General features: G+C 40.7%; 1 protein-coding gene across 1 annotated transcript; it reads right to left on the bottom strand.

Moving 5' to 3' along the window:
• Positions 1 to 9,696: 9,696 nt before the first annotated feature.
• Positions 9,697 to 15,895, bottom strand: LOC109427436 (probable 2-oxoglutarate dehydrogenase E1 component DHKTD1 homolog, mitochondrial). Its single transcript, XM_029852038.2, has 6 exons — positions 15,691 to 15,895; positions 15,517 to 15,628; positions 14,579 to 15,259; positions 10,567 to 11,817; positions 9,907 to 10,508; positions 9,697 to 9,839 (listed from the first exon to the last, which is right to left on the bottom strand). The coding sequence occupies exons 2-6, from the start codon at positions 15,596 to 15,598 to the stop codon at positions 9,738 to 9,740; spliced, it is 2,718 nt and encodes a 905-aa protein (XP_029707898.2). The 5' UTR covers positions 15,599 to 15,628; positions 15,691 to 15,895; the 3' UTR covers positions 9,697 to 9,737.
• Between the last annotated feature and the right edge of the window lie 10,976 nt (positions 15,896 to 26,871).

Here is a 26,871-nt window from a genome sequence, read left to right as displayed (position 1 = left end):
GACCCATATATTAAAGCTCCATTGGTAAAATTTTGAGCGACATCGAATAAGTTTTCTGAAAATTATAGAACTTTTAGTAAAACTTATAAGATTTCTGAACACATTTTTAAAACATTATATCTCAATATGTACTTGATGAAACTTTTTCAATTTTTTTTTGTTATACAGCTTATACCTAAGGCTTTGATATGCAGCCTCGTTTGAGGTTTTATATCCAATACAAAAAATATGAAAAATATGTATATGTTCAAAGTGTCATTTGAAAATTTACCATATTTTGATCAATAAAAGTGCCAAGTGTTTTCACCTTTTTTAAACTCTCTTAATGTAATATTTTTGTACAGGACCTACTAAACTACATATGAAGAGTAGGTCCTATGCATTTATCGTTCAGTTAATGCACTTTTATTGGTGAAAAACGTTTGGCAGATTATATGTGCAAAATATGGTAAATTTTTAAACATCGTGAGTTACATAAGCACATTTTTCATATTTTTTGTAGTGAATATAAAACCCCAAACATAGCTGCACATGAAAGCCTTAGGTATAAGATGTAACACCAAACAAATTGAAAAAAAAAATCATCGAGAACATATTGAGATATAATGTTTTAAATATGTGTTCAAAAATCTTATAAGTTTTACTAAAAGTTCTATAACATTCAGAAAACTTATTCTATCCCACTCAAAATTTTACCAATGAAGCATTAACATATGATTCATGATTGGTCAAATTTTCAGCCTTTTTGATTGACGCATAAAAAAGTTATAAACATTTGAATGGAAAATTATTTGACAAAAAATTTCCTGTACGGAAAATTGTTTGATACACTGTACGCGCAAATTAGCCAACACAAGCCTAAATCCTCCAAAGCCGACAGCCTAACGTCAAGCAACCGGTGACAATGAAGTAGCGATATCTATAACCTCCCTGAATAAGGTTCAAACCAAGGGTCGAAACGTCGGATGAAATAGTATCACCTCGCTTATAATTTAACCTGGCCGAAAACCCAACCATAGAGGGATTACTATCCATCGTAACACTGATAGTTATTTGGAGCTCGAGATAGGAATAGAATGGGGAATGGCAACGGTGCGGCTGTTCCATGTAGATTTCCTCATCTTGCAATTCTCCTTGTAGGAAAGCTGTCACTGCGTCCATTTGGTCGTTATCCAAATTATGTTTGACTGCCAACGCCAGAAGGTAACGGATCATCGAATAACGTACAACGGGTGCGTACACTTCTTCGTAATCAATGCCAGGGCGCTGCGAACATCCTTTTACCACCAAACGCACCTTGTACTGCTCAATCGTTCCATCTACCGCACGCTTTGTCTTGAATACCCACTTGTTTCGAATAGGTTTCCGGTCACGTGGAATAATCGTCAAATCCCATGTATGATTTTTCTCAAGAGCTCGCATTTCTTCACGCATCGCGACCTTCCATCGGTCCCAATCTGGTCGACTCATCGCCCTTCGTAGGTCTGAGGATCATCAGACAACATTTCGGTAACCTCGCTGGATAGAGTTGACGACTGTGGGGGACGATATCACCAGTAAACGTACTATAACTGACAAAATCATGATACTTGCCTGGTAATCGGCGCTCCCGTTCGCTGCGCCTTGGCCCTTGCTGCTCTTCAGCTGACCTTTGAACTTGCGAAGGGAGCGCGGGCTCTGCATCTTCATCAAACGATTCAAAATCGCTCTCGCTGCTTCCAGATATACGGTCTAACTCTTCAACATCAACAGGAGTTTCGTCAACGGGGTTAGTGAAAACCGCGCTTGGTTCCTCAATCGTGTAGGTATAACTCCATGAACTGAACTGATTCGGTATCATCTGCTTGCATGATTAACTTCTGCGGTTTACCTTCTCGAACAACGATGATGTCTCTGCTGATGAATACTTCTTGATTGACCGGGTTATACAATCTGTAGCCATTAACGTCTTCTCTATATCCAACCAGAATCGCTTCTTTTGATTTCACATCGAACTTTTTGCGTTTTTGCTTCGGAATGTGGACCAGAGCCGTTGATTCGAGCGTTTTCAGGTGACCTAAGTCTGGCTTTCTTCCGGACCAAGCTTCTTCTGGTGTCTCGCATCTAACAATCTTGAAAGACTTCTGTTGACAAGATAGGCCGCCGTTGATGAGGCGTCTGCCCAAAACTTCTTTGGTAATTGAGCATCGTTGAGCATACTTCGAGCTTTCTCCACGATCGTGCGATTCTTCCTCTCTGCCACACCGTTCTGCTCCGGAGTATAAGGACACGTTCTCTGGTGCCGTGCCCCATCCTTTTCGAAACTTCTCCGGAAAACTTCGTTCACATATTCGGTGCCGTTGTCAGTCCTGATAATCTTCAATTTTCTATTGGTTTGCCTCTCCGCCATGGATTTGAACACCGTATACGCTTCAACAGCTTGATTCTTTTTCTCCAGAAAATACAGGAAATCTTTCCTAGAAGCATCGTCAATGAACGCCATCACGAACGGGTTGCGTGCATGCTTACCTCTTACCTGTTATACACGCGATGCATTCCGGAACCGGTTCGTCCTTCAACTCGATGCCGTGCGCTATGGTTGACAACTTCTTCAGGCTTTGATAGTTCAGATGTCCCATTCGCTTGTGCCAAATTTCCATATTCACTGTTAGCAGCGACTCCTCGACCTTTCGCATCAGTCTGTACAAACTGCCAACTTAAGTTTCAGAAAGAATAACAGTTCCATTGTCCTCGCGTAGCTGGCACTGGATGTTCACACATCACCGACAATCTTGTCTCGTATATTTTTCTCACAGAAAGAAGGTTGATTGCCTGTTCCGGTATCTATAGAACTTGCTGCACCTCGACAGAACCCTTTTCAAGTTGCAAACTCACCTTACCTTTGGCAACGGACATCATGCAGCCATTGTTTGCCGTTCCGACGGGATGTGACATCTGCTGCTGCTTCATGAAACTTTCGGCACTTCGAGACATGTGGCATGTGGCTCCCGAATCGAAGTACCACTCCTCGCCTACATCCTCGCCCATCGCAAATACACTGCATAGCGCTTAACTTGCCGATTTCGATGATTGCTGCTGCTTCGCTGCGTAATGGCCTTGCTTCTTGCAATCATGGCAAGTTTCATCCTTCTTCATCGAACCGCCGCTGAATTTTCGGTTGTTGCTCCATCGCTTCCTCCGCTTTTTGGACCGGTTTGCAACTTGACGTCCTGAAGAATCTTCGCTTTAAACGCATCGGACGTAAGGGCAGCTCCAGACGCCTCCAAGCCCATGATCATGGGCTCATAATGATCTGGAAGTCCCATCAACAAGAATGCCGCTAACCACGAGTCATCTACCGTCTACCCCCGTTGGTTTGAACGACACCTCATGCAAACCAACGGGGTTCATTTTTGATTTGGACTTGTAGTAACCCTGTGGGCATCGAAAAACACACTTATGGTAACCCTTTTTGTTGTTTTGTTTTGATTCTGCGTTCCGTTTCACCCCGTTCCATGAGCAGAATGAAGTTTAAACCTTGTTTAGTTCGAACGATGTGCACTAGACCGGCCCACATTTGTATGAAGCGAAAAAAAAGTTTTCAAAATTCACGGGGCACCCTCTAGAATCGTGCCTTTGGATGAGAAGAACAATCTGTGAAAGATTCAGCTCAATCGGTTGAAAACTGAGCTGGCGCAAATGAGTTGAAGGTTTGTATGGGATGTTCAGTCCAAATATATGGGAAATTGGATGACCTCTAGTCTCTCATACAGCACGCCGGTTTGGCGAATTCGATTTGATTCAGATTTGAAAAAATAACAGCTGATACCCTAATGATCAACTTTGTAGAAGACCATATCATGATAAAACTTAATTTAGTTGCAGTTTTAGCCAACGAAACCAGGATGAGGACATCTTCCCCCGTTTACTCTCGTTTGTTACATGCAGCACGTGTTTGCCGTTCGAAACTTGCTCACTACATCATAGGCGGCTATGTTGTCCTTCAATTTCATTGCTCACGCATGTGGGTGAGTATCGAGACAAAGTAGAATTACATATTGAGGGATTTGCACAAAAGTGCACGCGGCCTATCGCTTCTGAAAGGTACAGCCGCGGTTTTCACTCCCTGTTTACTTCATCCTTATGGGAAATAACATTGCGGCGTTTCCTGCGGTGCGGCTGTTCCTTTCGAAAACGATAGACCGCGTGAACTTTTGTGCAAAGCCCCTTTTTGAAACATTTCAACGACCGCGCGGTGTTTACGTTTCAAGAAATCTGACAATAGCTGCCTATGATGTAGCGCGCAAGCTATGGCCGACCAACACGTGCTGCATATAACAACCGAGAGTAAACGGGGGAAGATGTCCTCATCCTGGTTTCTTTGGCTAAAACCGCAACTAAATTAAGTTTTATCATGATATGGTCTTCTACAAAATTGTTCATTAGGGTATCAACTGTTATTCTTTCAAATCTGAATCAAATCGAACTCGCCAAACCGGGGTGCTGTATGAGAGACTAGAGGTCATCCAATTTCCCATATATTTGGACTGAACATCCCATACAAACCTTCAACTCATTTGCGCCAGCTCAGTTTTCAACCGATTGAGCTGAATCTTTCGCAGATTGTTCTTCTTATCCAAAGGCACGATTCTAGAGGGTGCCCCGTGGAATATTTCGACATTTTTGTATTTGGGCCGGTCTAATGTGCACATTAGAGGGGGTCAAATTAAAAAGTGTTCAGGTTAGATGCGATCAAACCAACGGGGGTAGACGGTACTTGGAATCCGATGCTCGCCAGCTTGTGCGCCGACGACATGAGCTCATCAACGTACGCTTCCACACTGCGGCAATCTTCCCGTCGAATCGATGTTAGCTTCCTCAGCAGTCACGTTAATCCGTTGTCTTGAAAAGCGTTGTGCAGTTTGTGCCATGCTTCTTTGGCACTCTTGGCGTCGATAACCAGACAGTAGTTCGTTGTATCCAGGCTTAAACATATGGTGGCTTACACCCGCATGCAAGGGGAATGACATATCTGAGCAGCAGTTAGACGCGGTTAACGATGGTTAGCAACGGGTAAATGCGGATTTTTCGGGTTAGCAAAGGAAGTGTCATTTCCCCTGCCCGAATGCTGACCTCATTGTCCACGACTTGATCAGCCAGTGGTTCCACAGTTCCCCAGGATCCTTCGCGAATTAGGGTCATCTTCATGGCAAAAGCCCACGTTGTATAGTTCTCACGGCCTCTGAGCCTGATCTTCTCGATGACCGGCAAGCTAACTTCACTGAACGTGCTCTGCTCATCTTCCTGCCCCTCCATATGCTTCCGTTGTGCTTTGAGGTTCGATGCCGAATGATTTTTTTTAAATCAATAAACTATCCTAGTACGTCGTAAGGAATCGCAGGTTGCTAAGTTTCTCCAACAGCTTCAACGCCAATGCTTCCTGGACCACCTTCAGGTCGTAGAGGCCACCGGAAATAGTCGATCCGCAATCACCTTCTTGGCTTTCATTGTATGGCACCAACTTCTTCGCCAAAACCAGGTTCGAGACGAATTTCGGTACTAGCAACCAGGGATGAGAACACTCACTTGCAACGAGTTTCATTCACTTGCTATTTTCTCAGCTCAGAAGCGTGCAATCAAGAAGCGATGTATGGGCGACACGGATCCCAAGGTCGTTTCAGAGCTGTGAAAGCGACTCTCCACGAGGTGAGTGTAATAGGCTCCTAAAGTCCTATCGGGATTCTTGTTTTAAACCACAATATATGGTTCAAGAGTACATATTTACTCATTTTTTGACGTTTTTATTAACCGTAGTTGAAAATATATAATTTTTATTTTTTTTAGCCTTTTGTCTCGTCCCTAGCTTATAACACATACTTTGAGTGATTTTTTTCACCGTGTATGTCAGATACACTGAAAGGCAGTAATGACAAGCATAACAATGTTTTTAAATTTACCATGGCAAAACATGATCATCGACCCACAAACGCTTCTTGTGTGCGTTTTATTTCTTCTCACATCATCCGGTTCGATAGCCGAGTGGTAGCGTGCGAGCCTGGTGATGTCAAGGTTCTTAGTTCAAATCCGATTGCCAACAGAAACTTTTTTTAATTGAAAATCGAGTCCATGGTAAAATTGAAAACATAATTCTGTTGAATTGAAAAGAAAATCAGTCTGCACAAATTTAGTGGCGTTGTTTAAATTGACCCTCAAAATAGTTTTTTTTTTTTTTTTTTTTATTATAGAGGTTTTAAACCTAGGTTCATTCGCCTCTTTTTATCGACTGCAAACTTTTGTTAAATTTTATCGTACAAGTTAGCTTTTTTTATAAACTTGATGAGAGCTGATTCATTGTCTTTGTTGTTGCCTAATAGTATTTCAATATTGTTGCTTAAAGCTAACTCTTCCCTAAGTAAGTCGAACTTCCTACAGTTGATTAGTATGTGTTCAACTGTTAACTCTGATTTGCAGATGTCACAATTTCGTGAACTGTTTTTATCATACAGATGTTTTTTAGTTGTTATAGTATGTCCTATACGAAGTCTGGTTAAAATTTTTTGCTCGAGGCGATTTTCCCTGTCTATCCATTTACCAATTGTTGGTTTACTTAGCTGTAAGAAAGTGGTTCCATTGTTAGACCATTGTTCCTGAAAATGTCTGAACAGTAGTTTTTTCACCCAGTGGGATACCCCTCAAAATAGTAATTTTCACCGCAAGCCGCCGTTCAGTGTAGGAACATTTCAGTCACACAAGGTTGACCTCAAATGTCAAAGTAGAACTATTTACCATTTTACTTATTTCGATTTTTCTCATTATTCCTTTGTTTTTCAAGTTCGAGTAAAGTACAATTCCGATTAGAATACCATGCTTGATCGTATTATTCAATGTAAGCGAGATTTCGTCTTTAATTTTAGGACCCTATTTACATTCACCTCGTGGAGAGTTGCCTTCGCAGCACTCTCACGACTTCGGTATGCGTGTGCGACCCCTACTCTATTCGGCAAAGTTTTAGACGAAATCACAAGGTAAAAATCGTTCATACATAGTTTCTCGATTACACGCTTCTGATTTTAGAAAAACTGCAAGTGAGTGTAACTCTTTCCAAGTGAGTGTTCCCATGCTTGCTAGCAGCACATGTTGAGGGCTACTGTTGGCTTACCCTCGGAAGAATGTACAGTACAGTCATCTGGCACAAACCGATTCCTTCCGCTTTCGTTGTAGTACCGTTGACCAAAATCACGGCATGCTTGGTGCTGCCGTCGAGCTCCCATAGCGAGTAAAGAGTACTCCTGCTTCTTTCGGGTTTCTTGACGAGCCGCTGGCCCCCGGGATTGGCCTAATGTCTATCGTTGACCTTCCGATGAACTTTGCTTTGGGCCTGGCGTGACCCTTATTCAGCTCCTCGGTAGTCATCGTCAGCCGCACGAATGGATCATTGAAGCCGACTTTTCCGCTACTCACCGCATCAAAACAAAAGCGCCATCGTATATGGACGGTAATACAGTGACAGCAGTCGAGTTACGTCAAACACACAAGGCTACGGTGGCGCTATCTGTTCATTTCATAGCGGCCGTTTTAGTTATTTTAGTGATCCATTGGCCTTCCATTTGAAAAACGTGCCTCTCGATGTCCTTGCTTGAGAATGTCCCGTAGCTTCTCTCCGGTCACTTTTGCAGTCTTGCAGTCCTTGATTAGGTTGAGCTGGTTTTCCTCCAACAGTAGACGCATTGTCTCCCAAGCCTTCTAGTCGCCACCGTTCCACGCTGCTCTGGCAGTGGACATTCACCGGTTCCGCACCAGTAATGTACTTCTACAAATCCTCTCGGATGAGGAAGAACTGCAGCTTGGTCTTCCTCAGTAATTTTCTCCGTTGGCGTTGAGCTTCTGGATTCCCAATTGTTCCATCAAAGGTCTATGTCCTGCTCCCAATGCAATGTGCTTGAAGAGATGCTTCAGAAGAACCTGGTAAATGGAATGAAGCTCATAGATTGCGAGAGAGATGCGACTGCTGTCAGAGAGCAAAACTGAATCGAAAATCGTTTCCAAAACTGATGGAGAGGAAATCTCAATTCTTGTGCACACTGACGTTTGTAGCTCTGTGGAAAACGTGTCGGTGACTACAGTAGGTTTGCGTCCTGTATAGGCCGAGACCGTCAATGGGTAACAGAAAGCGGAAAATGTCGCTGATTTGGAGTTTGGATCGAAGCCGAGGAAACTCCGCCTTCGTAAAAATGTACAATACGTTCGCAATTCATTTCATTGTAGATACCATGGAGAAGACAGTATAAAATAATATAACGTATGGATATGTACCATAAAAAGTATTGTAAATGAACATTTTACAATATAATACACAGGTTGTTAAGTATCGTAACAATACAAGTTTTTTCCTCGAGTAAATCTGAAACGCAAACCATACATTTCATTGTTTTGATCTACACACTCAGATTTGATTACCGAACTCGGTAAAATTTTACTGGGTTTTTGAACAGCTGAGAAAACTCAGTAATTTTTGTTGCTACCGAAAACTCAGTAATGCGAAAGATTTCAGATCTGTCAAAAATAAATTTTCGCGCCAAAATTCTTACTGTCTTTTTCGGTAAAGCGATTTTTGTTTACTTCTGAATTGCTGAGATTTTCAGCTTTTTAAGCAGAACCCCGCTTGCTGGAATACAAATTTAATTCTTATTTTATTCTATTTAGCATTGCTAGATTAAAGCCATCTCATCGGAATCATGCTGCTTTGCGTTTCAAGCACTTTCCTGCGGGAGGCTTCCCACTTTTAATATTCTATTTCAGCGCCTTGGTCAGCTTTGAAAATTCTACCTCATGAGACGCTGTGACATAAAGAAGAATCGGCAATATTTACCGAGCTTTTTTGTCAGAACTGGATCATCTTTCTTTTTTGCCTGTTTGCTTGAATGGCAATAGTCTCGTCGAGATGTTCCGAAGGAGGACCTACCTTTGGCACTGGCCAGGGCGCTGAATTTTGGATTAAAAAGCACCTTTCCCGCAGGATGCTGAAGTCGCAAAATTTGGATGATGACTCCGGTGCTGGCTGATCCAAAGTTTCCGATTGACGTCTGCGACCGCGCTCTGATGTGTTGACGTTTTGTGCTTACTGGCAGTTCAGTAAAAATTAGTTTTAACCGATAGTTCGGTACTTGTTTTCACTGAGTTTTTTCGTTTCACTGTTCATGTACGGTAAAGTATCAGTGTTACGGTTTGCTCAGCAATAAAAATTACCGAATTCAGCAAAAAGAGAAATTGTTTACTGATCATCAGCAAGATTTAGAATTGAAAGCTGAAATTTCAGTATTTTTGCTGTTTTACGGTTCAAGAACCGTAATTTTTTTTACCGAACAGCGAATAGAAGATTGAGTGTGTAGGTTTTGATATTGTTTAAACTTTTTCAACAATATAAGGATACGTTCAAAAACCATACAAGAACAGTATAATGAGTGGTTGGCAATACCTAGAAGGTATTGTAGTATTATTGTTATGTATTGTATTTGTATTGAAATTTTTATCCGGGGATCCGTTGAACCGTTGGATGATTCGGACAGCGGCAACGATCAACTTTGACGATGAAAAATGCGATGCTAGATGATGGTGCTGCGATTCCCCGGAGGTCGATCCGTTAAACAAAGCGTGTTAATTTCCGGAAATCTTTGGATTTCTCTGCAAGTGACCTATGTATTTTGAGTAAGACAAATCTACGATCACAATTTTATTTACATAACTCTTTTTATAGTGGTTTACTGAAATGCAGATTTGATGACCTCTTCCGCCTCCTTGGCATGCCACGAGCTGACTCCTACAGCAATCGTAGATCCTTCACAACGTCCTCGGTACGTGATCTACATCAGAACAACAAAATTAGTACCACAACCTTTGAATATCTAGAACCTACCCAATTCGACTCACCCTCTTTCCGCACATATTCTCGAACCGAGGCTGCACGAAGCTCCACGCTCCCATATTGCGATGTTCCTCCTGGCTCCACACGACCTCGCGCAAGTTACTGTACTTGGCCAATTCTTCCTGAATCCGCTGCACCGGGAAGGGACACAGCGATTCCAGTCGCACGATCGCCACTTCACCGTTCTTGCTCGTCTGTCGCTCGTTGTTCAGATTGTAGTAGTGCTTTCCACTGCACAGAATTACCCGTTTGATCTTCTTGGGGTCGCTCACCGTGGCGTCCCCGATCACCGTCTGGAAGAATGTCCCCGGAGCAAGTTCCGCATGTGTCGAAACGCATTCCGACAGTCGGAGAAGGGTCTTGGGTGCCACGACGACCAGCGGCTTCCGGTAGTTGCGCACCTGCTGTCGACGCAACGCGTGGAAATACTGAGCCGGTGTGGACGGGTTGATCACTTCGAAGTTGACGTCGTCGCCGTCCGGCGTGGTTTCCTTCGAGTCGGTCATCTGCAGGAAACGTTCTATCCGGCACGAGCTGTGCTCGGAAGCAGCACCATCGAAGCCGTGCGGCAGAAGCATCACCAATCCGTTGCACACCATCCATTTCGCTGCGTGGTTGGAAGTTTGAGGTTAGGATCGGAACAAGACTTAAGAGAAGGTACTTACTTTCACCGGTGGTCAGGAAGGTATCGATTATGATCTGCGCCCCGTTGAAGAAGTCCCCGAATTGTGCCTCCCAGATGACCAGGTTGTTTGGGTTGTCGATCGCCATACCGTACTCGAATCCGAGAACCGCCTCCTCCGACAGGATACTGTTGGCCAGTTCCAGCTTTCCGCCGGCTCCGCCTTCCAGATCGTTCAGTGGGATGTAGATTTCGTTGGTGTTCTGGTCGATGAACATGGCGTGGCGCTGGGAGAAGGTTCCGCGGCCGATGTCTTCTCCGCTGATGCGCACGTGGTAGCCCTGGTACATGAGACTTCCGATGGCCATGGCTTCCGCGGTGGCCCAGTCGATGCGGTTGCCTTCGGCAATCTTGCAAAGTCGGGCTTCCACGTGGTGCTTCCGGAGGTGCGGATGAAGAGCGAAGTCTTCCGGATGTTTGACGCTGGATTGGGCGATAAAGTTCAGTAGACTGTAGTTCACGCCGGTGTCCCAAGTGGTGATCTCGTTTCCTGCTTGTTGAATGCCGCTCCACTGGCGTTCGAAGTAGCTCTTCTCGGGTTGATAGGTGTTGACGCTTTGTAGTTCGGAGTTCAGGAACTCGTGGTGGTTCTTGACGACGGTGTCGATGTCGGTTTGAGTAAGGTCCCCAGATTCTAACAGTTTCTTGGCATACAAGTCTGGCACTGAACTCCGGTTGTGGATCACGTTGTACAGCAGCGGGCTGGTGAAGGTGGGATCGTCCAGCTCGTTGTGACCCCAGCGACGGAAGCAGTTCAGATCGATGAAGACGTCTTTGCCGAACTTTTGCTGATAGGCGAAGGCCAGCTTGGTGATCTTGGTCAGCGCTTCGGGGTCATCGCCGTTGACGTGGAACACCGGAGCCATGATGCTCTTGGCCAGGTCGGACGCATAGCGAGTGCCGCGACCTCGATCACCAGGGGTCGTGAACCCGACCTGGTTGTTAACGATCATGTGGATAGAGCCTCCGACGTCGAAGTGCGGAACATCGGCCATCATGAGGCATTCTTGGTTGATTCCTTGGCCGACGAATGCGGCGTCACCGTGCAGCTGGATGTTGACGACCTTTGAGGAGGAGCTGGTTGGATTCAGTTGGTAGGGTCCGTCGTGGAGGGATAGCTGCTTGGCACGAGCCTTACCCATGGAAACGGGATTTACCGCTTCTAGGTGGGATGGGTTGTTGAGCATGTTCAGGTGGATTGTTTTGCCGTTGATGTTTAAGTCCGTGGAGGTATCTGCGGGGAAGGAAGGAGGGTTAGTGATCACAATGAAGACTCTCAATCTATGGGCAGGCCAGCATTGTTTTGTAGAATACCCGTCCGTTTACCATTAGGGTTATACACTCGAACCTCCATTTAGGTAACGAGTCGGGACCAAAGTTGTTAACCGATAAGTTATCGACGCATACTCGATAACGATAAAGGTTGCCGATAACGTTTCTGCCTGAAGATGTTATCGTTATCGACGATAATCGATAACAGATGTTAACTTTATCGATGATACCGATAATGTATCGATCAACAACCTTGGTCGGGACTGAATGAATAGAATTTTTACCTAAGGGCCGATTTCTTCTCCCTGGCGTTGAACCAGGTTTAACTATACGGGTAAGCCTGGCCTGGCCGAGGTGAAGAAATCGACCCTAAATGGATTCATTACCTAAATGGATTCAGTTCATTACCTAAATGGATTTCAAGATTGCAAGGAAGTTTGAAAAGGGCAAGTGGTTTTCAGAGGGGTCAGTGCTTTCAGATGTAAAGGGGGATGGTCAGAGGGATTTTAAGGGAGTTTTAAGGGGGGAGGGGCTCAGAGGCGTTTCCAGACGTTACATAAGGTTTCAGAGGGCTTTTAGGGGGCTACATCTGCTCTCAGGGTGAACTTCACGGGGGTTTCAGAGGCGTTCCAAAGCGTTTCAATGCGTTTCAGGGCGTTTCAGGAGGTTTCAGGAGGGGGCTTTAGAAGTTTTCAGGTGCGTTTCACATGGATGGGGTGTTTTGTGGGGCTTCAGAAACTCTCAGGTAAGTTGCACGGAGGCTTCATGGGGATTTCAGAGGCGTTTCAAAGCGTTTCAAGGTGTTTCAATGCGTTTCGTGGCCTTTCAGGAGGTTTAAGGGTGCCTTCAGAGGGCCGCTGGTGAATTTTATGGAGGTTCAATAGGGGTTTTAGAGGCGTTTCAAATCGTTTCAAAGTGTTTCAAGGCGTTTCATGGTGTTTTAATGCGTTTCATGGCGTTTCAGGAGGTTCAAGGGGGTTTCAGAGGCTCGCAGGTGAATTTCACGGAGGTTTCATTAGGGTTTTAGAGGAGTTTCAAAGCGTTTCAAGGCGTTTCAATGCGTTTCAGGAGGTTTCACAGGGGTTTTTAGGGGGCTTCAGAGGATCTCAGGTAAATTTCACGGAGAGTTTATAGCAATTTCAGAGGCGTTTCAAAGTGTTCCAATGCGTTTCAGGGCGTTTTAGGAGGTTTCACTGGGGTTTTAGGGGGCTTCAGAGGCTCTCAGGTGAATTTCACGAAGGTTTTAAAGGGGGTTTAGAGGCATTTCAAAGCGTGTCAAGGCGTTTCAGGGCATTTCAGACGGTCTAGGGGCCGTAAGGGGGCTTCAGAGGCTCGCAGGTGAATTTCACGGAGGTTTCAGAGGCGTTTCAAAGCGTTTCAGGGCATCTCAGGAGGTTTCACAGGGGTTTAGGGGCCCTCAGAAGCTCGCAGATGAATTACACGCAGGTTTTACAGGGGTTTCAGAACCGTTTCAAAGTGTTTCAAGGCATTTCAATGCGTTTCAGGACATTTCAGAAGGCATAGGGGCCTCAAGGGGGCTTCAGAGGCTCGCAGGTGAATTTCACGGAGTTTTCATGGGGCTAGCTACATGAGGCTGTGTAAGCATAAATTTCATTCACAATGCTCCAAAAGATCACTGATTACAGTTGTAGATTAGATGGCCTTAACTCCAGGGAGTTCTCAGATACTCTTATAGAATCATAGAACCCACCACTTGATAGAACATAGATGCCTGGGGCTGTGTGAGTATAAATCTCATTCTCAATGCTCTTAGATATAACTAGATACAACTTAGATACAACTAGTAGGAGAACGTTAAAGAATCATTGGTAGATCCGATGACCTATACACAAGGAATTTCTTGGAGATCCTCAAACTGACAATGAACTCACCACTTGACAACACTTAGCAACATGAGCCTGTGTAAGCATAAATTTCATTCATAATGATCCAATAGATCACTGATTACGCTTGTAGACCAGATGGCCTAAACTTCAGGGAGTTCTCAGATACTCCTATACAATTATAGAACCCACCACTTGATAGAACATAGATGCCTGGGCATGTGTGAGTATAAACCTCATTCTCAATGCTCTTAGATACAACTAGGTAGTAGCCGTCGTAGATTCGATGACCTATACTCAAGGGAGTTCTTGGAGACCCTTAAAGATTCTTCAAACTCAAAACTTGATAGATCATAGTTACCTGAGGTTGTGTGAGTATGAACCTTAGTTCGTAAATCTCTTAGAGACAACCAATTACGGTAGTAGAACCGATGACTTATACTCAAGGGAGTTCTTTGAGATCCTCAAACTGACAATGAACTCACCACTTGACAACACATATTAACATGAGGCTGTGTAAGCATAAATTTCATTCATAATGATCCAATAGATCACTGATTACGCTTGTAGATAAGATGGCCTAAACTTCAGGGAGTTCTCTGATACTCTAAACTTTTAACCCTTAAACACTCCGTAAACGTCCCTTAACTCCTTATTCTGCTTTTTTCCCCGAAAGCAAACTTTATCTGTAATCTAGTACTCCAACTGCTCTGAACACAATCAAATTCCATTTTGGTTACGTTGCCTAAATGGAGGGACCTAAATAGTTCGGTAGAGTACAAGTTCTGAACTCAAGAACAGTTAGGACGGCCTCACATACCCCGAATCAATCTTCTGCTATTTTTAGGTTAAATGATTGATGGTTGCTCGTCTACTTACTAAAATGGTTGGCAATATCGCACATGGCTTTCGCGTCCGCTGGGAACTCCGGCAGCCCCTTGAACTTCCGGAAGATCTTGACGGGCCGCGTTTGGAACAGCGTGGTCAACACATTCAGCTTTCCTCGGTGGGGCATCCCAACGACGATGTTACTCAAATCGGCTTCCGCAGCGCACAGGAACAACTGCCGATAGAAGGCCATAATACTTTCCGCTCCTTCGCCTCCGTATCGCTTGACGGCGGGGAACTTGGTCGCCAGGAAGTTATCGAACGCCTGCGATTTGAGGAGTAGTTTGGCGATTTCCTTCTTGTCTGAAGAAGGCAGAGTTGTGTGAAACAACTGTTCGTAGTTCTCCGCTAGCCATTCTCGCTCGTACTCGTTCTCGATGTACGCCAGTTCAATACTACTAGTTCCGCAGTAGATTTCTCGAAGGAGTTGTTCCAGCTGTTCGACGGTTAAGGCAGATACAGAGTCTGACTTGACGACGCCGAACAAATCTACACTATCGTACCGGGAGAGGCCGTAACGGGAGTAGTCCAGTAGATGGCTCTCGGTCTTCGCCGGTTCTTGGAAGGGCACAGGGTTGATCGAGGCTACCCGATGAGCATGGTTTCTGAAAGATTCCACCCAGCGATAGGCTTTGCTGTATTGCGCGCGGGCATCGATGATTCGTTTGTCCACTGGAAGGAGAAAAATCTCTTAGATAAGGCCTATCTGCGTGAGGCGTGTTGATTCCACTACAATAAGTGGGCTGTTGTGATAAGGAATAATCTGCAAAAATCGCGATCGTTCGCTATTACGAGGTACTCCAGCGAAGCATATTTGAAATCGCTGCGCGAGATAACACACTAACGCAGCTACAGAACAAACAAGATTTTGGCAAACACCTGACCACAGGTCTTCACCAGAGTTCTTAACGTCTCAAACAGCTACTTACACTGGAACTCCTTCGGTGGTTTCGGTATGAATCCGAACACTCCCTTTGTGCTGTGATACTGTCTGCTGATTACTCGATACATCTCACTCTCTTAAGTAGAACTCCAGAAGATCTGCAAAAGAACAGAATCCCTTCGATTACCTCAAAATATTCGTCCACGTAGCATCCTCTTACCCAAAGTAGCAAAAAAACAGGAGAGCCTCCAGTTGTCAAGGGTCCACCTCGTACAGTCGCAGGAGATAAAATACTAGCGGCGGCGACGGTGGTTGTTGTTTTTGCGATTCAGTTCCACCAAGTCAGGCCACCTACCTGCCTGCGCCTGTCTGCCTGTCTGCGACTTAACTTGCTTAGGAACGGGACGAGAGTTCAAATGAAACTGAGAGTTCTTCGGGTTGTGTCTCCTGCTGCGCTGCGCTGCGCTGCTCGGCTGTCTCCAATACATGCGGCGACCGGCGAAGCACACATAATCAAACATTAATTTCATTATCGCGCATTCTATTTTGAACTGGGCCCGCACGGACCGGACTGGACTCGACTCAGATGGAGGCGTGTGAGCTGAGCATATACCATACTTTGCCAATAAGCGAAACAGGCCCGCCGTCCATTCGTCCATGCGCGCCATGCAGATCGAGAGCGAGAAAGCTGAGAATGTATGCGCAAAAGCGTAGGACTAAAATGTTGAACAGTAGTGTGAGATGGGGGCTTGTTCGGGTAGAGGTCGAAGCCGAGTAGAGTAGAAAGTAAGATGCGATGAATCAAAATGCTAAGGTTAACTGGTGTTCGAATTCTTTTTAGCATCAATTTGAAAATTGTATTTTAATTCTTGATATCGTTGAGTAGTACCTATAGTCTGCAGTATAGTAGTATAGTCTGTATTAACGAGATTGTTAGCCCTAGGCTAGTTCTTCTCGGGACCCACGCTTTACTTCCCTTCCGAAGGAAGATTTCACTTATTGCGAATTTGTCGGGAGTGGGATTCGATCCAAGGTCTTCGGCGTATAGTTACGTGCTTTAACCATAACCCAAAGTCCGCTCCACGAAATAGTAATAATTAATACAGAGTAACTCTTGCTGAGACCGTCCCACTATTTACACCTTGTCTTTAAGAATGTTTTGGGTGGTGATTTTCTAAAAGTCCTCGCCAAAAAAGTGAGGAAAATACATTTGGACAAAACGTGGCATGTTTTACAAAAGTGCAGATAATTTTTGATAGGAAAAAAAAGACATCTCTATTTTTTGATAGGGTATTGAAATGCTTCGTTGGCATAGTCGCCTCGTACGGCTTATCTTGACGTAAATCAAAAACTCAAACAAACTAGCATAACTGGAGATAGGAAAAGCTATGCGTCAAACAATTGTAACATTTAATTTAAATTTTAGCACTTTAGAGCACAAAAATGAAATGGAAGTGTCACTTTGTTTAGCTTTTGTAGACGCCATGGTTCTTCTGACTTGGTAGTCTACACGCATGATCATAAATGACATGATTCTGGGATATATTAAATTGATTTATCGATAACTGAACATTTGACGAGACGGTCAAAGACACTATTTTGAACTTATATAGGGGAAATTACCTATTTTCGGCCGTTTTGTTCTCTTCGTCTTTGGGGGTTTTTTGAAACCTATTGAACTCAGAGTTGGTCTCAAATCCTTCCCAACTAAGATGAATTATATGACCAAGTTTCAGGCAATTTGGCTGACAAAAACCCCCCATGACGAAGAGAACAAACCTGCCGATAATACCCATTGTCACCCTATATGTTTTCAAGGAATAATAACTATTTCACAAATTAAATTTTGGGCCGAATATTGACATTTTTTTTCACTATGTACCCAAATCGTGGCCCATTAGTAAGGTGACAACATCGATAAAGTTACGTCAACAACATTGCTTGCGTATGAACCAGAAGGAACGAACAGGAAGCAAGATTTTGTGTGAACTGTAAAAAAATACACAATAATTTGGTTGCGTTGTTTTCGTTACTAAATTGAGAAAGAACTTTAGTTTATGTGATTTATGTATAATTTTGTGCAAATTTGGCTCCGAAAATGTAATTTTGAGGTAAGATTAGTGAACAAACAGTGATAGTACTTCAGCAGAAATATTGATAACTCGGAAAGCAATAGGCCAATTTTTGTACCGTAGACCAATGCTGCATACCATCGCATCGAATCGTTTGTTTACTACTAATTGGTGAAACATGAATTACCTAGTATGCGTGATAGGATCTATTGGCTTATACGAGCGAAAGCGAAGTGAACCGTGCCGGATTAGTAAAACACGTCTATCTTGATTTGTGGTTGAACATGAAATGAGCTTTATTTCTAATGACACTTACTGACTAACAAACTTTCAAATATTACTTTGAGCTGCGTTACAACTCCAATACTACTCCTCAATGCTGCTATTCTAATCCGCATTTCTGCCGTAGATTCTCAAAGCGAACTCGGGTGAGTGGTTTGGTCTTCAAATCAGCAAGCATCAGTTCAGTGGGACAACAAACGTAATTGAATGTTCCACTCTGCTTCAAATCCTTAGCAAAGTGGAATCTTGTTGCTATGTGTTTGGTTCGATTGCTGAACTTATCGGAATCCAGCATTTTGAGACAGCTTTGATTATCCTCATTTATTGTAACAGTTTATTGATCTTCTCCTAAGTCCTTCAGTAACCGCTGCAGCCAGATTGCTTCTTGTGAGGCTTCCTAAAGTGACACATATTCCGCTTCAGCTGTCGATAGTGACACACATGTCTGCTTACGGTGAACGGGGTAGTTACGGGACTGGTTGAAGAACAAAATAAAAGAGTTACATGTTACCATTCTACGCGGTACTGACATGCCCAAGATACTGTCCTCCGTTAAACTTGAAGATGAATCCACTATTCGATTTTCGATTTTCCCTCGCGATTGTCCGCGCAGTCTGCATCCGCGTATCCTATCAGCCCTAAATGATCTTCCTTTTTGCTCAGTCTAAGTTGATCGTTCCCTTAAGATACCGGACCATACGCTTCAACTCCGTCCAATCTTGCTGAGTGGGAGAGGTTATCTTTCGGCTCATGATGACGATTGCTGCAGCAATATCAGGTCACGTATTCACTGCGATGTTTAAAAGTTGTCCTACTAGCTTCTGGTACTGCCTGGTGTCTGGAAGAGGGATCTGCTTGTCATCATTCTTACCATAACCCGTATCTAACGAAATGTTGGACCATTTCGCATCATATAGCCCGGCGGATTTCACAACTTCAGTGATGTATTTTCGTTGACAAAGGTAGAAATCTCCTGCTTCATCTCGCTCCACTTCAATCCCCAGGTTCCACTGGATGTCACCGAGACTGCTGATTTCAAAATTCTTTCTCAAGGCCAGTTCCAGGGGTTTGATATTTTTTTTCATCTTCGCTTGTTACAACTAGATCATGAACGTAGACCAGTATGTAACACCATTTTCTGTTAAATTCTTTCTTGTATAAGCACGGATCCGACTCACATCTACGAAATCCAGCTTCTTCTAGCACTTCATGCAATCGTTGGTTCCACGAACGTGCAGCCTGCTTCAAATCATATATGCTTTTCTTCAGTCGGCAAAGTCTTCGACTCTTCCTGAATCAATGGACCAGCTATGCACACGTACCTTTCCGGTGGTTTTCCTTGATTTATTCTTTCGGATCGCCTGGTTACGAATCGCTTTTCCCACGTCATCCGGCTTCTCTTCGTTATTTTCATCGGATTCTCCAGCATTTGGATCGCTTCGTTCCATATTACAACATCTATTTGATGACTTATAAAACTAAACCATTTACGTATTTAATCAACAAGTGTTGAAGGGTTCGTCACGTCAAGTGTCGGCACAAGTTTCCAAATCACCTTTTGTTATTAATCATTTTACTTTCATTTATGCATTGGCAAAATAATGTGAATGGTTCGTCATCTTCGGTGTTTACATGTGTAATATTTTAGTCACAATGAATACGTGTTTTGCTTCAAATAAAGGTTGGATGAATCAAATTACTTACCAAAGTGAATCCAGATCATGTGACTTTCCTCCCTCCCCACTAACAAAAACTCCTTTCCGTGACAGACGTGGAGAAGATAAGGTGATCTCGGTCCCTAGTAGCAACGTACGTCACACTAACATTTCTTCCCTTCCTCGATGACCGTAAGGACGTGGCCGGCGCCGTTTTCGACTTAATAAAGTTTGGAATTCTCGAAAATGCACATTGAGAGCGATAGCTACTCCCGAGCTCCGTTTGTTGGTTCCCTATGCAATTTCGATTGTTCTGGTCAATCATGGAGTAGCAACAGCAACTACGAATTGTACGGTCATCTATGCTCATGCTCATAGAGTAACACATGCAAAATAGTCATTGGCATAGGAAGCTCTCAGTTAATAATTGTGGTTGTGCACATAGAAGCTGAGAAGTGAGCTTTGTCCCGTTGGGGACGTTACGCCAAAAATAATGAGAAGTAGATGAACGATGGGAGACGTTTGTGGTTGCCAGAGCTGCTCTCAAGACTGAGATAAGAGCAAGCAAAAAGGCCTGCTGCGAGGGCTTGTGTAAGAGTTCCAATACCTACGATCCCATGGGGTTACATCCAATGTGCTGTAAAGGAGGTATGGAGGAACTGGTTACTTGTGTTAGTAGGATTTGAAAAGTAAACAACTTTTGAGGGGGTGGGAGGTGACGTCATACAAGTTCAATAACAAACGGCCGCGCTGCATGTTCGAACACACAGCGATAAGTGGGATCGAGAAGTATACATTCATGCAGTTACAAAATCTAGCAAATTTTAAGAGTACATCTGAAGCCCCCCAAAAAAGCTGAGAACGTTTTGCCTTTCTCGTACATCACTCCAAAAATGCGCAAAGTTAGCCCAAATGAAGAGTCGAATGAATTTTGCGTTCATTTAACGTCAATTGATGGGTTGTTGACGCCTGCCTGACGTTGCAGTTATCGAATTTTGTTCGCTAAGTGAAACGTAAACATGTTGCAGTTATCGCACGTCTACTGTACCAATCAACTCAGCTCAATGAATTGAAGTGATGTCTGTCTGTGTACAAAAAACTCACATCACTTTTTGGTAGTAAACCTCAGCCGATTTTAATGACCAACGATTCATTCGACGCGGAATCTGGTCCTATTGCTTCCTATTGAAAATGGTTCGGATCGGTCCAGCCGTTCCGGAGTTATTGCCGTTTAGGTGTTCCAGACCGGTACCCCAGGAAGAGGTCAGATATGAAAATGCAGCAAACCCATTAATGCGACAAATCAAGCTGCGGCTTTTTCGATAACCTGATGAACGGTTAGCAGGAAAATAGGCTCAAACCATATCTGTACTGGTAGTGTTCCTGAACCAGTTCCGGGTGTCCCACCGGAAGTGGCCAAATATAAAAGTGAACCAAAGCCATTCACGCGATACTTCAAATCACGGTTTTTTAGGCAACCTGATGAACAGTTAGCAATAAAATAGTTTCAGAGCATATTTGGGACAACCGGTAGTGTTCTGGAATCAGTTCCGGCTGTCCCACCGGAAGTGGCTAAAAATAAAATTGAACCAATCCCATGCATATGACATATCAAATCGCGACTTTTTCAATAATCACTAGTCGACAAAATTGAAACTTTTTTCTCGCACTTTGACCATTGGCCCGCTGATTTCGAAACTGACTTAAGAATTCCTGTAACACGTACAGTTTTTGAAAAAATAGGATTTTATTCACAAAATTTAATATGTCATAGAAAATTTAATATTGGTATTTTAATTTTTAATTTTTCATCTGCTCATTATAACTAATATTTATATTCAATAGATTTTGATCCACTGATTCAAAATCTAACCGGAGAATTTCAGTAACACGTAACTTTTTTGAGAAAAATGGGTTTTTTTCATAGAATTTCATATTTTAATAGAAAATGAACCATTGTCTTTATTATTTTAATTTTTTCATCTGCTCTTCTTAACCAATATTTATATTTATTAGATTTTTATATACTGACTCGGAATTCGACCTAAGAATTTCTGTAACACGTAAAGTTTTTGAGAAAAATAGGGTTTTATTCAAAAAATTTCATAATTTTGAATTTTTCATCTGCTCATCATAACCAATAGTTATATTCAATAGATTTTGATCCACTGATTCAGAATCTGACCTAAGAAGTTACACGTAAAATTTTTGAGAAAATAGGGTTTTATGCATCATATTTAATATTTTCATGGAAAATAAAATATTGTCTTTATAATTTTATTTTATTTTATCTGCTGATCATAACCAATATTTATTTTCAATAGATTTTGTTCCACTGATTCAGAATCTGAACAAAGAATTTCAGTAACACGTGATTTTTTGAGAAAATAGGGTTTTATTCACCATATTTCAAAAAAACTATTGTCATCATAATTTTATTTATTGTATCTGCCAATCATAACCAATATTTTTATTCAGTTGATTTTGATCCACTGATTCAAAATCTAACCTAAAAATTTCAGTAACTCGTGAAATTTTTGAGAAAAATGTAGTTTTTTCTCAAAATTTCATATTTTTAAAGAAAGGAAACTATTGTCATTATAGTTTTATTTTTTTAATCTGCTCATCTTAACCAATATTTATATTTATTAGATTTTCATATACTGACTCGAAATCTGACCTAAGAATTTCTGTAACACGTAATTTTTTTGAGAAAAATAGGGTTTTATTCACAAACTTTCATATTTTCATACAAAACAAAATCTTGTCTTTATAATTTTGAATTTTTCATCTGCTCATCATAACCAATAGTTATATTCAATAGATTTTGATCCACTGATATAGAATCTGACCCAAGAATTTCAGTAACACGTAAAATTTTTGAAAAAAAATTTGGTTTTATTCATCATATTTCATATTTTCCATGGAAAATAAAATATTGTCTTTTTAATTTTATTTCATTTTATCTGCTGATCGTAACCAATATTTGTTTTCAATATAATTTATTCCTCTGATTCAGAATCTGAACAAAAAATTTCAGTAACACGTGAAATTTTTGAAAAAAATGGAGTTTTATTCATGAAATTCATATTTTCGTAGGAAATAAACTATAGTCTTTATAATTTTAATTTTTTTATCTGCTCATCTTAATCAATATTTATATTTAATAGATTGTCAACCACCGATTCGGAAACTAACCTTAGAACTTCTGTAACACATGAAATTTTGTGAAATAAAATAATGATTTTATAATTTTAAATTTTTTATCTGCTCATCATAACTAATATCTATATTCAAATGATTTTGATCCACTGCAGTGGATCAGTGCACTGATTCAAAATCTGACCTAAGAATTTCAGTAACACGTACAGGTTTTGAGAACAATGGGGTTTTATTTACAAAATTTCATATTTTTAAAGAAAATAAAATATGGTCTCTACACTCAGATTAATTAGCACATTGATCATAAGTATCCTACACTTAGATTTTGACCAATTGCTTTTGCACTTAAAAAATAAGTACAGTCTTATCGAAACTTTGCCAACTCAGTCAAGATAAATTTTACGATCTATAGATCGTAATAGATTGTATTTAATGTATCCACTTATTCCTTATTCTTACCTTAGAATTGCTGTAACACATTCATTTTTTTCAAGTTGGGTTTTATCAACAAAATTTCACATTCTCATAAAAAATTTTTTTTCATAAATTCATTTTTTTCATGTAAAAAATGTGTTTCACCTGTTTTTAACAAAAACTGTACGTTTTACAGAGTTTCTGAGCAATAAATCTAAATCAGCTTATCAAATAATATTTTATATGATTTTTTGTTTCAGCAGTAGATTTTAAAAAATAATGACAATATTTTATTTTCAATGACCATATGTGATGTTGTAAATATAATTCTATTTTTCTCAAAATCTGTACGTGCTACAGAAATTATACGGTATGATAAGAATTCAGCGAATTGTCCTTATGTATTTGCACAGTCAGGTTTTTTCACGCCGGAGATAAGTACCGCGCTAATTCGTGAACTCAGCCCAAAAACTGTACGTGTTACACACAATCTTAGGTCAGATTCCGAATCAGTGGATCAAAATCGTTTGAATATAAATATTGGTTATGGTTAGTAGATAAAAAAAAAAATGATATTAACAACACAGTATTTTATTTTTATGAAAATATAAAATTTTGCGAATTAAACCCCATTTTTCTCAAAAATTGAACGTTTTACAAAAATTCTTAGGTTAGTTTCCGAATCAGTAAATAAAAATGTATTGAATATAAATATTGTTTAAGATTAGCAGATAAAAATTGTAAATACAATAGTTTATTTTCTATGAAATTTTATAAATAAAATTCAATTTTTCTCAAAAATTGTACGTGTTACACAAATTCTTAAGTCACATTCTGAATCAGTTATTTAAAATTATAAAGACAAGATTTTATTTTCTATGAAAATATGAAATTTTGTGAACAAAACCCTATTTTTCTTAGAAAGTTTACGTGTTACACAAATTCTTATGTCAGATTACGAATCAGTGACTCAAAAACCATTAAATGTAAATATTGGTCATGATGAGCAGATAATAAAAAATAAAATTATAAAGACAATATTTCATTTTTTATGAAAATATGAAAATTTGTGAATTATACCCCATTTTTTTTTCAAAAAAATTACGTTTTACTTAATTTCTAATGTCAGATTACGAATCAATGGATCAAAATCCATTAAAAGTAATTATTGTTTATGATGAGCAGAGAAAAATCTAAATCACAAAGACAATATTTCATTTTTTTAAGAAAAAATGAAATTTTGTGAATAAAACCCTATTTCGCTCAAAAACTGTATGCGTTTCAGAATTCTGAAGTCAGATTCCAAATCAGTTTACGAGAATCTATTGAATATTAATATTGGTTAAGATGAGCCGATAAAAAAAAAACTATAAAGACAATATTTTATTTTCTATGGAAATATAAAATTTTGTGAATAAAAATCCCTTTTTCTCGAAAATTTTACGTGTTACAGTAATTCTTAGGTCAGATTACGAATTAGTGGATCAAAATCCATTTAATAAAAAATATTGGTTAAGATTTTTTTTTATTCTTAATCACTTAACCTAAATTACAGCTCTATTGTCCACTGGGGCACTACGTGAGCAATTTCAATTCACAGCTGCACTTACATTTTGTACAGCGCCTAGATTCTATTCTACTTTATCGAACTGGTTGCTTTTCTGCTGCTTTCACTTTTCTACTTTATACCTGGTAGAATGATGAGCACAAGGATGATGATGGATAGCCGTTAACGGTAATTGGTTCCTTTCCAGTCCGATTGGAGGTCCATTATGAGTAGCAGTTCGCCGATGTCCAGGTATCCGGGTCCGTTTGAGCCATGGGGCTCAGAAGAGGGTCAGTGCCAGTTGCTCTCGGTGGAAAAGCAACTGACGAAAAATTGGAAGTGCCGGGGCTGGGAATCAAACCCATGACCATCCGCATATGAAGCGAACGTGTGACCAACTACGCCACGGGCCCCGGCATTGGTTAAGATGAGTAGATAAAAACTTCAAATTTAAAAAGACAATAATTTTATTTTCCCTGAAAATATGAAATTTTGTGAATAAAACCCCATTTTTCTCAAAAACTGTACGTGTTACTGAAATTCTAAGGTCAGATTCCAAATCAGTGGATCAAAATCTATCGAATATAAATATTGGTTGAGATGAGCAGAAAAATAACAATATAAAGACAATAGTTTATTTTTATGAAAATATGAAATTTTGTGAAAAAAACCCTATTTTTCTCAAAAACTGTACGTGTTACAGCAATTCCGAAGTCAGATTCGGAATCAGCGGGCCAAAATGCATCAGAAATGGAACAAGTGGTCAAAGTGCGTGATCCACTGTCGACCAGTGTAACCTGATGAACGATTAACATGGAACTATTCTCAGATCACATTACATAAAGACTACCGGTAGTGTTGCACAACCAGCGTTGGGTACTTCGCCGAAATTATGATAGTGAACAAAATCATGTAAGCGATTAATATGTGTACACTGAAATAAATTTTGTTGTCGTTTCCACCGAATCCATGGTAGAATTAAGAACTGTACCAACAATTTTCCACCGAATGCAAAATTCTGTTAATTGTACTGAAACATTGTCAATATTACCATGCGTGTATTACTGTTGACTAAAAACATTCTTGGTTCTACTATTTGGGCATTGTAATTTCGACCATGTAGACTTGAATGTTGCGCGTCTTAGATAAACATGGTCAAAAATACAATGTCAAAATAGTAGCATCAAGAATGTTTTTAGTCAATGGTACTTCACGCATGGTAATATTGACAATGTTTCAGTACAATTAACAGAATTTTGCATTCGGTTGAAAATTGTTGGTACAGTTCTTAATTTTACCATGGATTCGGTGGAAACAACAACAAAATTTATTTCAATGTAGGAGAACAAAATCTGCACAAAACTAAAGCGATTTCTGTGGTATAATTGGTCGGCGTTCAGTCAGAGTGGACCACGCGATTTTTCGGGCAGGTAAAGATAAGCTGAGGAATTCGTTAAACCTGAACTTTTCGATGTTATTTGGATACAGATGTGTCATTACATAAAAGAATAATAGTATTTCTGAAAGTAATACCAGAGATTTGAAATTTCAAGTGCTTACAGGACATTTTCTCGAAATCATTGAAAAACAGATGATCCGGTCTGACTTATCGCCGACCAATTAGTAGAATGAGTCAACATTGTATGGGAAAATTAAATTTGAATCGCATCAATCCCGTACTTTTTTTTCAATCTCCTTTTATGTCTTAAATTACTGCGTAAAATTTTGATCGCCCTCACGCTCTGTAATGTTGTTGAAATTTTAATTGGAAATGTCACTTGCTTGCATTTTTTTGTCAAATTTTTCATGAATCTTGTAATTAATAATGTTTAAATATAGCCTAAAGTGTGCAGAAAAAATCGCTGTCTTGAGCTCTTCGTAGTCTTGGTAGTGATCTGTGATTGTGAAGAAAAATTTATATTCTAGCTTGTAAATATCGTCTTGATATTGATCGATCTTCAGTGATAGTAAAGGTGACCAAGCCGTCATCTGAGGGGTAAAATATTTTTCAGCTCTGCCTATAATCGCATATCAGTCCCACATGAAAAAAGTACGAACAGAGAAAATAGCCGATAAGGTCGGAACTTTGTTTTTCATAATGAAACCATTCTTTCCCTTTTTGCAGTTGTTTTTTTTCGATGGATTGTCTTTATTATAACTGATTATAACATGTTTCAACTTATAGAAACATTGAACTAGAATCCGCAGATTTTCATACGAAATAAATAACAATTAGACTGATATGCGGTCATTTTGCCTACCGATGGTGA

This window comes from Aedes albopictus, chromosome 1 (genome assembly GCF_035046485.1).
Source record: "Aedes albopictus strain Foshan chromosome 1, AalbF5, whole genome shotgun sequence".
NCBI lineage: Eukaryota > Metazoa > Arthropoda > Insecta > Diptera > Culicidae > Aedes > Aedes albopictus.
The sequence above is the reverse complement of the archived record's forward strand: the minus strand, read 5'-3'. Positions and strand labels throughout refer to the sequence as shown.